At 36.6% G+C, this 17,068-nt stretch overlaps 1 protein-coding gene across 1 annotated transcript in view; it reads right to left on the bottom strand.

The window, feature by feature from the left end:
• Positions 1–1,417: 1,417 nt before the first annotated feature.
• Positions 1,418–17,068, bottom strand: part of LOC141561614 (glycerol-3-phosphate dehydrogenase [NAD(+)], cytoplasmic-like) — a 58,568-nt gene continuing 42,917 nt past the window's right edge. The window contains exons 5-9 of the mRNA XM_074301476.1: positions 12,270–12,408; positions 8,837–8,949; positions 8,305–8,538; positions 6,676–6,782; positions 1,418–1,572 (exon numbers count right to left, since the gene is read on the bottom strand). Of these exons, the coding sequence (XP_074157577.1) occupies positions 1,476–1,572; positions 6,676–6,782; positions 8,305–8,538; positions 8,837–8,949; positions 12,270–12,408 (690 nt within the window). The 3' untranslated portion in view covers positions 1,418–1,475. The remainder of the gene's footprint in view (positions 1,573–6,675; positions 6,783–8,304; positions 8,539–8,836; positions 8,950–12,269; positions 12,409–17,068) is intronic.

The raw sequence follows: 17,068 nt of genomic DNA, 5'->3' as shown, positions 1-17,068 counted from the left end.
AGGATGGCAGGAAATATAGAATTAGTAATTTTACTTGTGAATGTAAATGGGATGAACTCTTCCATAAAATGGAAGTGGATAGCAGATTGGATTAAAAGCTAGAATCCAATATGCTGTTTACAAGAAACATATCTGAAGCAGAGAGACACATACAGAGTAAAAGTAAAAGACTGGAGCAGAATCTATTATGCTTCAATTGAAAAAAAAAAAAAAAAAAAAAAGCAGGGGTAGCCATCCTGATCTCAGATCAAGCAAAAGCAAAAATAGACCTAGTTAAAAGAGAAGGAAGGAAACTACATCTTGCTAAAGGATACCATAGATAATAAGAGTAATATCAATATTACTCCAAGTGTAGCATAGCATCCAAATTCCTAGAGAAGTTAAGAGAGCTTCAAGAAGAAAGAGACAACAAAACTATATCAGTAGGAGATCCCAAGTTCCCTCTATCAGAACTAGATAAATCAAATCATAAAATAAACAAAAAGTTAAAGTAGGTGAATAGAATTTTAGAAAAGTTAGGTATGACCCAGTCCAGTCTACTGAGCTTATATCCCAAAGAGATCTTAAAGAAGGGAAAGGGACCCACATGTACAAAAATGTTTGTGGCAGTTCTTTTCGTAATGGCATGGAACTGGAAACTGAATGGATGCCCATCAGTTGGAGAATGACTGAATAAGTTATGGTATACGAATATTATGGAATATTATTGTTCTGTAAGAAACGATCAAGCAGGATGACTTTAGAGAGGCCTGGAGAGACTTACATGAACTGATGCTGAGGGAAGTAAGCAGAACCAAGAGAACAATGTACACCATAACAAGATTATGTTATGATCAACAGTGATGGATTTGGCTCTTTTCAACAATGAGATGATTTAAGGCAATTCCAATGGTTTGTGATGAAGAGTCATCTGCATCCAGAGAGAACTATGGAGACTGAATGTGGATCAAAGCATAGTATTTTCACCTTTTTGTTATTGTTTGTAGTTTGCTTGGTTTTTTTCCCCTTGTGCTTTTTTTTCCCCTTTTAATCCAATTGTTTTTGTGTAGCATGATGAATATGGAATTAGAATAATCGCACATGTTTAACCTATATCAGATTGTTTGCTGTCTTGAGGAGGGGGAAAAGGGAAGGGAGGGAGAAAAATTTGGAACATAAGATTTTGCAAAATTGAATACTGAAAAACTATCTTTGCATGTATTCAGAAGAATAAAATTCTATTAAAAATAAATAAAATGTAAGTTCCTTGAGGATCAGGGACTATTTAACCTAGCATAAAGTAAGCACTTAAATGCTACCTGAATTAATTGGTTCATTTAGATAAAGCTCCTTCTTTCCAGAAGATTATATTCTTACATGCTTTCTCTCAATTGAGGAGATAGGTATTTTCTAGAGTTACCTTAATAGTCAGATATCGTCAGGCCTTATCTCCCTTTATTAGTGATTAGGATGGTTCTTTTGCATGAATCAGCAAATCATTTATGGTGGGGATGATTCTGCAGGCAAGTGATGAAATCTTTTGGTGCCTTTCCCTCACAGCATATTTGATAGATGCAGACAAATATTGGAAACCTAGAAAAGAGAGATCACATGTGAAGAAAGAAGCCCAGCAGGAAGCACAACCAGGAACACTAGAAACCTGCCAGTTATGCTTATTTCCTCTAAAATTAAGAAAGCAGGATAGGTAGGAGGTATAGCAAATCCAGTGCTACAAATCCAGTCACAGGCACTTACTGTATAACTGGGCAAATTACTTAACTTTGAGTGCCTCCAAAAATAAAAATAAATAAAAGAAAATGTTTGTCAAGGATGAAGCCTGTAAGTTGCAAACACTAAAGAATCATGAAACATTTCTTTCTACATCCCATACTCTGATTTGGGGGTAGGTTTTTGTGCTAGTGGGTAGAGAGAACACCAAAGTTTAACCAATTTATTTTTGGCAGATATGCATAATAAGCAGGGGAGGGGCAGAATTTAGAACAAAATAGGATATACTTAATATCTATACTATTTGTCTGTGACCCCAGATTAATTTGTATGGCAACCAGGAACATCAGGGGTGTCATGAGTCGTCTTGTCTCCCTAGTCTCATATAGTTATTTAGCTTTTTGGGAGAAAAATCTCCCACAACATTTGAGAAGCACAAAATGATAATTGGAGATTTGACAGAACTTAAAAGGAATTTTTTTTTAACCATTAGTCTGCAGTTGTCTCTAGTCAGGGACTTGGTAGTTAGATGGACAGACACTCCTATAATGAGGCCTTCTATAGAATTTTGTTGGGTATGGACTTAATAAAGCTATTTAGACCTTAAATGGATTAAAAGAGCTTTAGCTTCCCTTTATAAGGCAGAGTTTACTACTCACTGAACCTCAACAGATGATATAAAAAAAAAAAAAATGGCAGAAGGCTCAAAGAGGTAGTAGCAAAAGTAATTCGCTAACTACCATGGCTAGGAGGCACAGTGGACAAAATTGCTGGATCTGAAGTTAGGAAGACCCGAGTTCAAATCCAGACTCAAAAACTTACTAGCTATGTGACCCCGGGTCACCTCAGTTTCCTTATTTGTAAAGTGAGCTGGAGAAGAAAATGTCAAACCATTCCAGTATCTTTGTCAAGAAAGTCCTGAATATGATTCACAGAGTTAAATACCACTTAAAGAAATCTACTCGTTTTACTGGAAGATTAAATATTAGTATTTAAGGCTAAAATTTAAATCCTTTGGCCATCTAATGAGAAGAAAGGACTTAATGGAAAAGACCCTAATGTTGAGAAAGATTGAAAGCAAAAGGAAAGGGATAGGACAGTGGATAAGATGGATAGATAGTGTTATGGAAGCAATAAAGTATGACCTAGGACAGATTTTGGAAGAGAGTGTAGCCTGGCTTGCGGATCTATTAGGATGTGCCTGAATGACTGAACAACAGTAATTGATAATATTTGTAAAATTGCTTTGCAAATCTGAGTATATTATATAATTGGTAGCTATTACTTTTTTTAGACTTTAATTTATACCATGGTGCTAATTTTGTATATCATTCTGATTCTGCTTTTATCACTTTGAATTGGCTCATATAAGTCTTAGAATATTACAGATTTTTTCACATTCATTTATTATTGTAAAATAGTATTCCATTATATTCACATAACACAATTTTTACAAACATTTCCTAGTAAATGGATACATCAACACTTTGTTTCAGATTCTTGCTAACACACACACACACACACACACACACACACGCACATTCTATGAAACACATGAAACTTTTGTGTTTACCCTTCTTAAAATACATGCCTAGCACTGGAATCTCTGGATCAAAATATATAGACATTTTAGTCTCCTATCATTCTAAACTGTTTTCCAGAATGGTTGGACCATTTCATATCTTCAACAACAGTGTTAGTGTGTCTATTAAGTCACATAGTATTGACATCTTTATGTCAGATATGATGGGAAATCTAAGAGTTATTTTTCATTTACATTCGTTTCAGATCTGGAGTAATTTTTCTATTAATGGTTTTCAGTTCATCAAAATTGTTTGTCCATCAAAGTTTGTCCAGGGATAACTTTTCGAATTGATAGTTCAGAATTGATAGATCAAAATTGTTTTTTTGCTCTATATGATCATCTAGGCTGGTCCTGCTGTCACTTTCTTGGGGTATTGAGTGTTGTGTTGCACCAGGATTTCAGAGACTGCTCTGATTGGAGACCTGTAAGATTGCAGAGCTTCTAAAGCAGCCTGATGCAGGACCAACCCTGAGAATTCCCCTCTTGATTTGAACTCAAGAGTTATTGACCTCAGTTTGGGGTCTGAGTGATGATTGTAGAATTGTTCAGGTGGGATTCCATTAGCCTGTTGATGACCTTAGCCACTTCTTACCCAGAAATGCCACTTCTAGAAACAGATCTCCCATCTCTATCCTCCCTGGATCTTTGACCTAGAACTGGGTATTAAGTGACAAAGTCAACAAATCATAACTATTCCTTCTCCCTAAACAAATTTAGGCCCCTTTCTGTTGGATTGGCTTGTCTTGTCCTGGTGCACAGCCTCTCACAGGACTGGAACGCTCCAAATCACCCTTCCTAGCTAGAAGCATGTCCTACTATTTTGCAGACCTCTTTATCTGACTTCCAATGCTGATCTGGGATGTAAAAAAAATGACTCACTGTGATATTCTTGGATTTCTGGATAAAGAGTCATTTTGGGATATCATCTAAGGTCTGTTTGGAGGAGTTATGTCCATTATGGGTAAGAGTATGGGTAATTCTTTCTGATACTTTGATATCTTGGCTCCATCTCTAAACTTCCAGATTATATTGTATAGTTATTTTAAAAGAGATTTCATTTCCTTTTGTTTTCTCTAGATTTTTTTTTCATTGCTATATAGAAATTCTGTCTTTTTTGTGGCTTTATTTTGCATTCTGATACTTATGGAAAGCTATTAACTGATTTGATTCATTTCTTTGCTGATTCTATAGTTTCCTTAGTAAATCATCATTACTATCTGTGTTTATGCTTTTAATGTTTTTCTTTTGTCTTATTTCTGTAGTTAGAACTATGACAAATAGTGGGGAAAGGATTTAGTCACAGATGATGACATTTGAACATAACAAAGTGTTTAACTATAAAGTGTCAGGCATGCTAGGTGATCTTTTTATAAAGTGTGAATTTCTTTCTCTGGTGGAATTAAAGGGAGCAGAAACATACTGGACTGACAAAAATTGGCTAAGCCCTGAAGGTTTTAAGTAGCTGAGCCCCTGGAAAGATCACAAATAGGGTCTTCCTTTGTGAAAGAAAACCCTGCAGAAGAGAAGAATGAGACACTTTTTTCCTCCTCTCATTGCTCTAGTGTCTAGCAGTGACTTGTCTGAAGGGAGCTAAGCCACCTACCAATTCTAGACCTCATTACTTTGAGACAGTCCAAGGTACAGTTGAATATGTACTCCAGACAAACACAAAGAAACAAACTTCAAAGGGCAGAAGCCGTGGCAGTCAAGAAGAGAACCAGCTATGGATGATAGGTTGCTATGGGCTGCATGAGTAGAGAAAGGACTTGTAGGGCCTGTTATGAGAGAGTTGGGAGTTACTTTGGGCCGTGTATTCTCTATAAATGTGCCTTCTTACCACTGTACTTTAAATTTTTTGCCCATTTTTTCCACAGGCACTGTGGATAGCCATAGAAAAGTGTGTCCTACCATTTTTAATATTATTGCTATTTTAGTTAATGCCTTTACTAGGTAGCAATTTGTGAACTCTAACATTAGGAATTTAACCTCCCTCTCCCTCTGGAAGAGTCTCAGATACTGAATAACAGCAATTATCCTTTGGGGACTAAATGACAAATTCAAGTGGGAAAGTTAGGGGAAATAGCCCAGAAGAGATGCTATCTTAATAAATTTCTTTATTAAGAGCTAATTGTACCTAGGGACTAACTTTAAAGGATATTTTATCAGTGAGGACCTATGAGCTCTTAGTTTCCATGATTGCCTCTCCAGCTATAATTTGGAAAAGCCCTGCTGCCACAGCTGTCCCTCATGGTCCCTGACTCTCATTCTACTTGCTAGCTTTAAAGCTACTTTCCTAGCACTGTTTTTTTTTTTTCTTCTTTTTAACCATAGTCCTGTAAAACTCTGCACCTTTTTGCCACTGCTACTTTGAATATTATTATTCTTTTAGATTTAGACTGTTTGAGCAGCAGACTTGGATTTGGTGCTTGGATACTATTTTTACCATTCTTTATGCACTGTTGGGTTTGTTTTTTTCCCACCTGTCTCACATCTCTGCCTAGATGATGCTGAAAAGGGCCTCTCAGGCAACTGTAAGAACACTCTTTGGTCCCTCTTCACAAAGGATTCCAAGTCTCCTAGCTGGGTAGGATAAATCCCCTTTTCTTTTTTCTACACCTCAAAGGAAAGATGGTGCCCTTCCTCATATGATCTACATTTCATGGTGTGCTTTTTGGAAACTGGAAAGAGAAAAATACATTCATCTCTCTTGTTGGCCATTGGGTGCTCAATAGCAGCCAGTACACTGTCATGCAAATTATCTTAAAGCTTTGATTAGCCTCAAGAAAGTACCTAACCACTGGTCATAAGGAGAGGCACAGAAATTGTTAGTCTCTGTCTCTGCTGTTGTTCCTCCAATCATGAAAAACTCCTTGTTCTCAAACAGTGAAAAATAGAACTATCTGTGCAAAAATATTCAAAGTGACTTTGTTTATAATAGCAAAAAACTAGAACCAAATCATATGTCCAACAACTGGGGAATGGTTAAATATATAGTGCCATGTCTATGTAATGGAAAAGTTTCACACCAGAAAAGAATAATGGATACAAAGAAAAGAGAAATACAGATATAGAATGTGATAAGGAATCAATAAAGAAGAATCATAAGATTGGCTCTAAAATATCTTTGAATAAAAATAAAAGCAACAAAACATGAAGTACACAAAAAAGATTAAGAGGGGACACAAATTAAGCTTTTAAAATTAAAATTGATACATAGTTTCCATTTGCTATATATCTTCCATTTGAAGAGTATATTGCTTTATATATATATAATTTAATTGCCCATTTTGGCTATTATTTTTCTTTGTGATTAAGTTTATAATAAAAATGTCTCCTAAAAGAAGGTTCCACCCCCTATTTATTAGTTATAATCAATTACTTACTTATCATCCATGTTTTTCTTTTTCAGGATCTTGTAGACTTCTCTAACAGTTGCAGGCCCCTGAAGTTTTTGTCCATTGAGTATTTCTTTTTCTAACTCTTCAATGGACTAAAAGAAATAGAATAAAAAGAGGGAAGTTGAATTAGATGACTCTAAAATCTTATGATCCTATACATGATCAATGCTAAGAATGAATTCTCAGTTAATTCAGCATTAACTGAAAAATTTATGCCCACTTTTCCCACAGGTACTATGGGTAGCCATAGAAAAATGTGTCCTAAAGCTTTACTTTACTTTATTACTTAAAAGATTCAGAGCCATAATTAATAATCTTGGTTCCTTGGGCAAGCAACACCAGTTACAATTCATGAAACTCAGTTGACTTGGAGAGGAACTCCCAAGACATCAGATCTATGGGGTAAGAGATACTAAAGCAATGCCTCCATGGAGAAGAGATGCTGGGGGCCACCCTCTACAGGGAGACCTTATGTTACTAGGAAATGGCCCATAAAGGGGAGAAATTCTGGGATATCATGAAGTCACTACTTGGGAGACTATTGTCAGGGAGGGGTAGAACATGGCAGGAAGGACTGGACAAGCCAACACGTAACAAGCATGTGACAGCCTGGGCAGAGGAAGGAGCCTTCCCTCTCTCTTGAAACAGAAGATCCAACTTTGAGTTAAGCTTCTAACACTTTCTAGCCATGTGACTATGGGTAAATCACTTCATCTGTGTAAAGTGGGAATTGCCAGTATTTCCACCTTTTACCCAATAAGACTATTGTGAAAAACAACAGGATTTATAAATTTTTCTGAAATTAAGAGAACAATATATCATTACTGGTTCTAGGACTAGGAGGATAGGGGCACAGACACAGGGAATATTAAATGAAAATATCCCTCCTTAGGAAGTTTTTCATTTGTTGCAAAAGCCAAGTGATGGCTAAAGCTGTGATGACCTTTTCTGCCTTCTTCAATAGCTGGCAAGGGACTTGAGGCAGGGCATGGGGGAGATCTCCCAGGGTGACATCAGGTGGGTTCTGGCTCAGCCAGAACTAGAGAGCGCTCACTTTTGTCCACCTCTTGAGGGGAGAGAGAATAGGAACTGATTCTAAGCTAGACTTTCCAGAACAGGACCAAAAGGGAACTTAACAGGGCTAAAGATTAGCTTGGAAGTCAAGTACTAGCATGTTAGCTCTTCAAGGGACCTTAGAAGTCACTGAAAGTCCAATTTTCTCTTACTACAGATGAGGAAACTGAGGTGAGAGAGGTTAAATAGAAGAACCCAGTTCACAGAGCCAGGTCAACTGACTCCAAATTCACTGTTCTCCTGCACCATGTTGCTCCCTGGGCAGGCAAGGGAAGAGGGAGGCCGAGATTCTAACCCAGCCCTGTCCAATGCTTCTTTTATTTGTGCTACACCTAACTGGCTCTGGGTAGAAGATGAGACTTGGAATCAGAAGCCCTAGGTTCAAATCTCATTCCCCTTAATCATTAGCTGAGGAAATCACTTCAGCACCAATTTATGCTTCAGTTTCTTTCTCTGAAAAATGAGGTAAACTCCTCCCACCTATCAGAAATTTCTTGGTATGGGAAAAGCCTCTCAGGTGTCCTTCCCATTGATTCTCACCTTTCCTGTTTGTGCTAAGGCTTCAGCCACTTTCCTACTTCGACCTCCATAACAGGTGGCTATGAGGTCAGCAATCCCACAGCTTTCCAGGAAGGTGGTGATCTGGGGAGGCTTCTTGCAAAAGATCTTCGCAAATTTAATCATTTCCAAAAATCCAAGGCGGATGACTGCCGCCTTGGTATTATCCCCATGACCCAAGCCGTCAATGAAGCCAGCTCCAAGTGCCACAATATTCTGGAGTGAAAAGTGTCAAGGAGAGGGATTTTTAAAACAAGACAGAATGGGAAATGGGAAGATAAGGAAATAAGAAGCGATACCCGCCCCTGAATTTCCCCAAACCCATCAGCTCTAGTGAGAAGGCCAGAAGTTAGAGTAGACATGACTCGTCGTATCTATATAAGATCAGTATCTCTCATCTTGCTCTTTCCTCCATTTCTGGAGGCTGGTCCGGAAGGGGAGCTATAGGAGATATTGGTAAGGGCCTGACAGTGAGCCCATTGGCCATCATCCCTCAGCCTCCCCCACGACTCACTTTCAGTGCTCCACAGAGCTCCACAGTTTCATAGTCTTCCACTATCGTCATTCGGAAGTTAGTTGTTTCAAATAATTCCTTAAAGATCTTTCCATGTTTCGGGTTTGTACATCCTAAGGAAAAGGGGCAGACACAACATCCTATGCTTTCAGTCTTCATTTCAGATAAGTTATGGCAGGGAGGATACAAACAAGACTCTGATTCATCCTCTACTAAAGAGTAGTTTTCTCATCTATAAAGGTATCTTAATTATCTATGCTGCTTGTCTCATGGAGTTTGTTGTTAGGATCAAGAGAAATGAAGGATGTAAAAACACTTTGGAAATCTCATTGTGAGATAGTGTATTTTGAGGGGGAGAGGGAACCATTACCCTTCAGTAAAATGCCTGAACTGAACTTGCTAAACATGATAGAACATACTAAAAACAATAACTACTCACATTCCTATGGCACTTTATTCTTTATAAAGTACTTTCCTATACTCTTTCTTTATCCAGGTTTTTTTGTTCTCTCTTACTAAGGTCAGCCTTTATTTGTTAGATTGGTCTCTTGGATCAAATGATTCATTTATGAAGTCTGAAGTTGCATGGTGGAGGGCTTTGGTTTGGGGGCAAGTATGAATAGTTTCTGGATGAGGAAACTTGTTCTACCCATGCAAATAGCAACTTCTTTGCATTTTATTATGTTAAATTACTTGGGGCACTTAGAAATTAGCTGACTTGTCACAAGCTATCATGTGTGTTAGAGTATTGCATATTGTGTCAGATTCACTCCCTGGCTATTCTCTCCATTACTGGATGCCTCTTTTCTAATATTTTGTCCTGGAGGAGTCAGCATAGCCTTGGCTCATGTTTCCATTTCTAGATATTCTCTGTTGTCATTGGTCATCAACCACTTTTACTTTGAGAGGTAAACTCTCTAAATTTATCATTCAATTCAGACCCCTGTTATCTATTTAGTCTCCAGGTCATTCATTTTCTCTTCTTTCTTAAGGATTTAATAATAACTGGGTCACAGTCTTCTTCATGCTCATATAACATTCAAAAAATTGTGTTTTATTTACATGTGTGTGTGTAAATTCATTATACATGTTCCCTCAAGAATTCTAATTTCCTAGTTCCTCAATTTCCTCAAATTTCATCATCTACCCCTCCCACAATTCCTCAGCCATAACATTGATGATCATATCTCAAGCTTGTCTTCCTCAAGTGCTCCATTTAAATGACTGTGGTTTTAGTGTCTTTTCTGACTCTTGGTGACCCATTTGGAGTTTTCTTGGCAAAGATACTTAGTTTTGCCTTTTTTAAAAATATATAAGGAAACTGAGACAAATAGGGTTAAGTGAATTGCCCAGGGTCACACACACAGAGCTAAGTAAGTGTTATTTTAGTGGATTGAGACTGGATTTAAACTCAGGTTCTCCTGACTTTAGGCTGATATTCCATCCACTGTACCACTTTAGCCACCCATTTAGATGAATGAGAACTTTGAAATTCCTTTGTTTAATCACAAGCTCCTCTTAAACTTGCTATTCATCCTCACCATAAACTCCAACTGTTCTAGAGCCTAGTATCTTTCCAGGTTATCATACTACTTTGGCTTCATTTTTCTCCCTTCCAAATCTTGATTCTCTTGTTAACCAAGTCAATATTACACTGTCCTCAGTTCTTGAATCTCATGCTTGCTTGTCCTATTTTCCACTCATGCACTGCCAGACCCTAACCCTAAAATATTCTCACCATCCTTCTTCTCTGCTCTTTTTTTGCATGTTGAATAAAACTGAAAGAATTCATGCTATCAGCCTTATTGGGAGCACTGCAAATCTACATTATCTAATCTCAACCAGATAGTAAGGCTATCCTTTTGGTTCTCTATAATACTTGCCCCACTGGCTATCCCATATTTTCTCTCCTCAATCCTTCCATATCCACTTCCTAGCTAAGGACCCTTGCTTGATACTTTGCCAAGATAATTGAAGCCATTTATCACAAGCTCCTCCTTTTCTCACAAAACCACAGATGACAATCTCCGTTTTTATTCCTTTGCATATGTATTTGATACCCTCTATTCTAGAAGACTGTCCCCTCAATTATCAAAATATATTCAATAAACATTTATTAAACACCCTCTATGTGTCAGACACAATATTAAGTGCTAGAGATACTTCTCCATTTCTGGAATACACTTTATTCTTATCTCTGCCTCTAAGTTTCTCTTGCTTCTTTCAAGACTTAGTTCAAATACTGCCTTCTGTAAGAAATCTTTTCTAGTTCCCAGCATCTTTCTCTAAGAAATTACTTTCTATTGATTGCATATACAAAATAAGAGTCTGGATTCCTCCTCCCACCTTAACAGCAAGGGTAAAAGATATCATCTGAATTCTTTGCTGTTAGTTTACTGCACAAAATTGAAAAAACTTTTAATTTTCTGCTGAGCTGGAACTAAAGTGTGCATACAAAAAGTTTGCACCATGACTCCCTCTCTCTTACCTGGCAGTTTTTAGATAATGCTTTGAAGGAGCATTGGCAAGAGGCTATGGTGACCATGGCTACCTTGCCTCCCTATCTGCCCACCAAATGACCATAATTGCATGGTAACCTCTGTTTTGTTTTTTGTCTCATGCCTGTTTTTCAGATTGTTGATGACATAAGTATTTAGAGATGCAAGAGACACCACCACCATATTAATAAGTTATTTTTCGCATCTATATAGCACTTTAAAGTTTAATATAAAGCACTTTTCTCAAAATCACTAGGTGAGTCATATCAGTCTTTTATCTCCTATTTATTGAGGAGACATTTATTTAGAGTACTGAAATGAGGTAACTGAGAGCTCACAGTCTATAGTGATGGAGCTAGGACGTTAGTTTTTGGATTCCAAAACCAAGGTTCTTTGCACTTTGTTGCTTTCTCACCCATTTCATGTGTTCACTAGATTTGTTTCATAATTTTAGAAAAGCATCATTGGAAAATTTTACTATTTACTTATGGGAAAATGTTTAGAAGAATTGCATATGTTAAACCTATAATGGATTATTTGCTGTCATGGGGAGGGTAAGAGCAGTAAAGGGAGAAAAATTTGGAACACAAGGTTTTGCAAGGGAGAATCTTGAGAACTATCTTTGCATGTATTTGGAAAAATAAAAAGCTGATATTTTTTAAAAAATAAAATATTTGCTTATGATGCTTCTTATGATCTCTGAGTAAATCTGAAAAAAAGTCTTTCCCTCAAAAAGTAAGGAATAAGCAAAATGCTGTATAGTACAGCCCAAGGACTCACTCTTCTTTTCCTTGGGAGACATTTAATGCGATAGCCTAGACATAGGAATCTTCCCTCTTTCTTTGAAGTTCCCTGTCCTCAGACCCTATCTGGTCTCCACTTCATTCCCTAAGAACAGGCATTAGCTTGAATGAATTGCTTAGAACAATCATTACCGATAGTGGCTTCACAGAACTTTTCCTCAGCCACCTCATTAGCAATGTTAGCCCCCATCAACACACTCATTTCAATGTCAAGCATCTCTTGGATGATGTCAGAGGTCAGCCTCAAGGTCCCAGGACTTTCATGAATTCCCTGGTCAAAAAGAGCAAGAAAATGGAGAAAGGAGGAAGAAAATAAATTGTATTATCTTTAGTCAGAAGGAACAATACAGATCTGTAGATAGGCCCAAAAAACCCCTTAAACAATATTGTAGTGTTCTTTTAACACATTTCCTTTCATCTACTCAACTTGTCCTGGGTGAGAAAGTCCTATGGTGGGCTATAGAACACAAATGGGCTTTTTCTTTTTCTCAGAGTCCTTGACTAGTTCTCAATAGTTACACACTTAGGTATGATATTAGATATGAGCATGTCCTTCAAAACCCTCTGCTTTTGTCTCTTTACCAAAGTGGTTTACAAAAGTTTGGATTTTTAAGCTACTTCATCAGAAGAAATGACTTATGAACATGACTATCTCCTCTTCCCAACTGATTTTCCATGACTATTAATAACACTCCCCTCTTCATCCAAAGCCTTTATCAGTCAGTATCAATGGAAAGAATAATAGCATAGTTGGTTGCTTTTTTTTTCAATGAGGGATATTTAATAAGTTATTTATATGAGACCAAAAGAAAAACAATGGCATTGTATTTGTACAAACATTAAATCTATTTAAAATTAGTCTCTTTTCTAGACAAGTGTAATGGAGATGGTTAAGGGTCTAGAAATTATAGCATTATGAGGACTGGAGAGGGGATACCTTAGTGACATAAAAGCTTCTTCTAGACATATGGTTAAAAAGTATTCAACCTGTTCTTTGTGGCTTCCTATGGCAAATTGAGAATCAGTGAGTAGAAATGTTAAAGCAGCATTCAGTCAGTCAACAATCATTGATTAAGTACCTACCATATGCTAGGCACTATGTTAAAGTGCATTTTTAGCTCAATACAAAGAATAAATTATCTCAAAATTAAAGCTGTCCAAAAATGGAATGTACACCCTGTTGCTGTAAATGTGCAAGAGAGAGATATCTCTCAGAATTGTGGACCAAGTGCCTACAAGTTAGCTTACAAATAAACGGTTTTCTCAAAAGATTTCAATTTCCAGTTCCTTGCCACTAAAGAAAGAGCTGCTACAAACATTTTTGCACATGTGGAATCCTTTTCTATCTTTTATGATTCTTTGGGATTCAGAGACAGTAGTGAGATCAAAGAAGTGAATCAGATAGTAGTGGATCAAAGGATATACCATAGTTTTGATAGTCCTTTGGACATAATTCTCTATTTAGAACATAGTTCTCAAATTATTCTCCAGAATGCTTAGATCATTTACTAAATCCACCAACAATGCATTTGTGTCCCAGTTTTCCCATATCCCCTCCAACATTTATTATCATTTTTTCTTGTCATCTTAGCCAATCTGAGAACTATGAAGTGATACCTCAAGTTGACTTAAAATTTGCATTTCTTTCATCAATAATGATTTAGAGCACTTTTCATATGTCTAAGAAGTGGATTTAATTTCTTTGGAAATTGTCTGATCATATCTCTTGACCATTTATCAGTTGGAGAATGAGTTGGATTCTTACAAATTTGAGTCACTTCTCTATATATTTTAGAAATGAGGCCTTTCTCAGAAATATTGGCTGTAAAAAATTTGCCCCAAGTTGCAGAATACAAAATAAATCCACATAAATCATCAGCATTTTTATACATCACTAACAAAATCTAACAGCAAGAGATACAAAAAACATTCATTTAAAATAACTCTTGATAGTATAAAATATTTGGGAATCTATCTGCCAAGGGAAAGTCAGGAACTATATGAACACAACTACAAAAACTTTCTACACAAATAAAGTCAGATCTAAACAATTGGAAAAATATCAAGTGCTCTTAGATAATCAAGCGAATATAATAAAGATGATAGAACTACCTAAACAATCTATTTATTTAGTGCTGTAGCAATCAAACTTCCAAGAAACTATTTTACTGACCTATAAAAAAATAACAAAATTCATCTGCAATACCAGATCTGTAACTATGCTATAAAGTGGTAACCATCAAAAAAAAAAAAAAAAAAAATCTGATGCTAGATAAAAAAACAGAGTGGTAGATCAGTGGAACAGATTAGATACATAATACACAGTAGGAGATTACCATAGTAATCTAGTGTTTGATAAACCCAAAGTTCCAAACTAAGAACAACTACTCACTAGTCAACAAAAATTTCTAGGAAAACTGGAAAGCAAGATTGTGGAAACTAGGTAGAGAATAACATTTCATACTATATACCAAAGTAAGGCTAAAATGGATATATTATTTAGACATAAAAGGTGATGTCATTAAGCATAGAAGAGGAGCAAGGTTGGGGGGGGGGGTAGAGAGAAGTTGCCTATTAGAGATTTATGTATACAAGAAAAAAATATGACCAATAAGAGGTAGAGATCATGGATTGTAAAATAAAATGGATAATTTGATTACATTAAATTCAAACATTCTTGCAACAAACAAAAAAATTGCAACCAAAATTAGAAGAAAAAAGCAGGAAATTCTATTGCAATTTTCTCTGATTAAAGCTTCATTTCTCAAATATATAAATTCAAACATTCTTGCAACAAACAAAAAAATTGCAACCAAAATTAGAAGAAAAAAGCAGGAAATTCTATTGCAATTTTCTCTGATTAAAGCTTCATTTCTCAAATATATAGGGAAGTGAGCCAAATTTATAAAAGCCACTCCCCAATTAATAAATAATCAGAAGATATGAATAGAGAGGTTTTGGAAGAAGAAATCAAAGCTGTTAAGTCACATTAAAAAATTATTTATATGCTGAGTGAAATGAGCAGAACCAGAAAATCATTATACACTTCAACAATGATACTGTATGAAGATGTATTCTGATGGAAGTGGGTATCTTCAATATAGAGAAGATCTAATTCCGTTCCAGTTGATCAATGATGGACAGAATCAGCTACACCCAGAGAAGGAACACTGGGAATTGAGTGTAAACTGTTTGCACTATTGTCTTTCTACCCAGGTTACTTTTACCTTCTGAATCCAATTCTTACTGTGCAACAAGAAATTTGGTTTTACACACATATATTGTATCTAGGATATACCGTAACACATTTAACATGTATGGGATTGCCTGTCATCTAGGGGAGGGGGCAAAAGGAGGGAGGGGAAAATTTGGAAAAGGAGTACAAAGGATAATGTTGTAAAAAACTCTGAAATGTCATCTCAGATCTATCAGACTGACATGATAAAAAAGAAAAATAATGACTATTGGAGGGAATGTGGAAAAATGGGGGCCACCAATGCATTGTAGAGGAGTTATCAACTAATCTAACAATTCTGGAAAACAATTTGAACCTATGCCCAGAGGGCTATAAGAATGCATATCCTTGACCTAACAAAGGTCTGTATTCCAGAGAAATAAGGAAAAGGGCCTATATGCTTAAAAAAAAAAAAAATTATAATAGTTCTCTTTGTGGTGGCAAAGAATGGAAATTAAGTAATATTGTTACTGCTCACTATACTTTTCATCACTTCATGGGCTGTCCCAGGTTTTTCTAAAGCCATTCACTTTGTCTTTTGACATTAATTCTGTTGGTAGTTTTTTTACTTGGGGCCACATGTAAATATTCATCTTGAAGAGGATAAGTCAATGATCAGTCCCTCACTATGCACCACACATTTCCCAAGTCCAGCACTATGCACCACACATTTCCCAGAGTCTCTTCTCCTTACAATCACACAGTCTGTTAAATCCTAATGTTTGCTGCAAAGGTGTATACTTGAAGTTTTGTTAAGTTTAGATAAATGGAATACTGTGCTAGTGATGGGAAGTTCATGAGATGCACAAGTCTTCAGTAGTAAGTGATTACTGCAGTTGCTATTTCCAACTCTACTCCTCCCAAGGGCCCCTGCTATGTCTTGTAGTCTGAGTTTACTTTAGCATTAAAGTCACCCAGAATTATAAGCTTGTCCTCTTTTGGCACATTGATAATAAGGGTTTTTCAGGTCTTCATAAAGTTTTCTTTGACTTCATCAGTCTTTGTCACGATGGGAGCATAAGTGCTGATGGTAGCATGTGTTTTCCAACAAGTAACAATTGCATTGTCATGAGTCAATCCTTCACGTCTTTTGGAAGGCATATGAGCTTGTTTACTAGATTAGTTTGATTGCAAGACCTACACGTGATGCAGCCTCTCCAGAAAAATTGCAGATGACACAACTCCATTGGGCTTGCCACATTATTTGAATCCCAAATGGACGCTTGCCAAAAGTACTGGTTTTATGAAGAATTCACAAAGGGTTAGCCCTCACAAAGTGGGCAGAAAAAGTGGGCACAAGATCTCTTTAAAAAACTTTAGAATCGATCATATGACATTGGCACAGGATGGTGTGCCCTCATCAGAGAAGGTACTGTGTGTGCTGTATGAGCAAATAATTTAATTAGCTCAGAAGAAACTCATTAGGTGCAAAGTTAGAGAGTCCACCCCCAAATGTCTATAGGGATTATTTGTATCCAACCTGAGCTTGTATTGGGTCTGATTAGCCACAGTTGGACACATTAAATTGATTGGCATAATGATGTCATTTTGATCTTCTTTGAGAATGGAGGACGGACAACTAACCAAGCTAAGTTGTTGCCATAGAAATCTCTCTCTCTCTCATCTCTCTCCCTCTCTCTCTCCCTCCCCTCCCTTTCTTGTTTTCCTGATAACATGCAAATTGAGAATGTGTTTT

The sequence above is a fragment of the Sminthopsis crassicaudata genome, chromosome 3 (assembly GCF_048593235.1).
Source record: "Sminthopsis crassicaudata isolate SCR6 chromosome 3, ASM4859323v1, whole genome shotgun sequence".
Lineage (NCBI taxonomy): Eukaryota > Metazoa > Chordata > Mammalia > Dasyuromorphia > Dasyuridae > Sminthopsis > Sminthopsis crassicaudata.
This window is presented reverse-complemented; position numbering and strand designations above follow the sequence as displayed.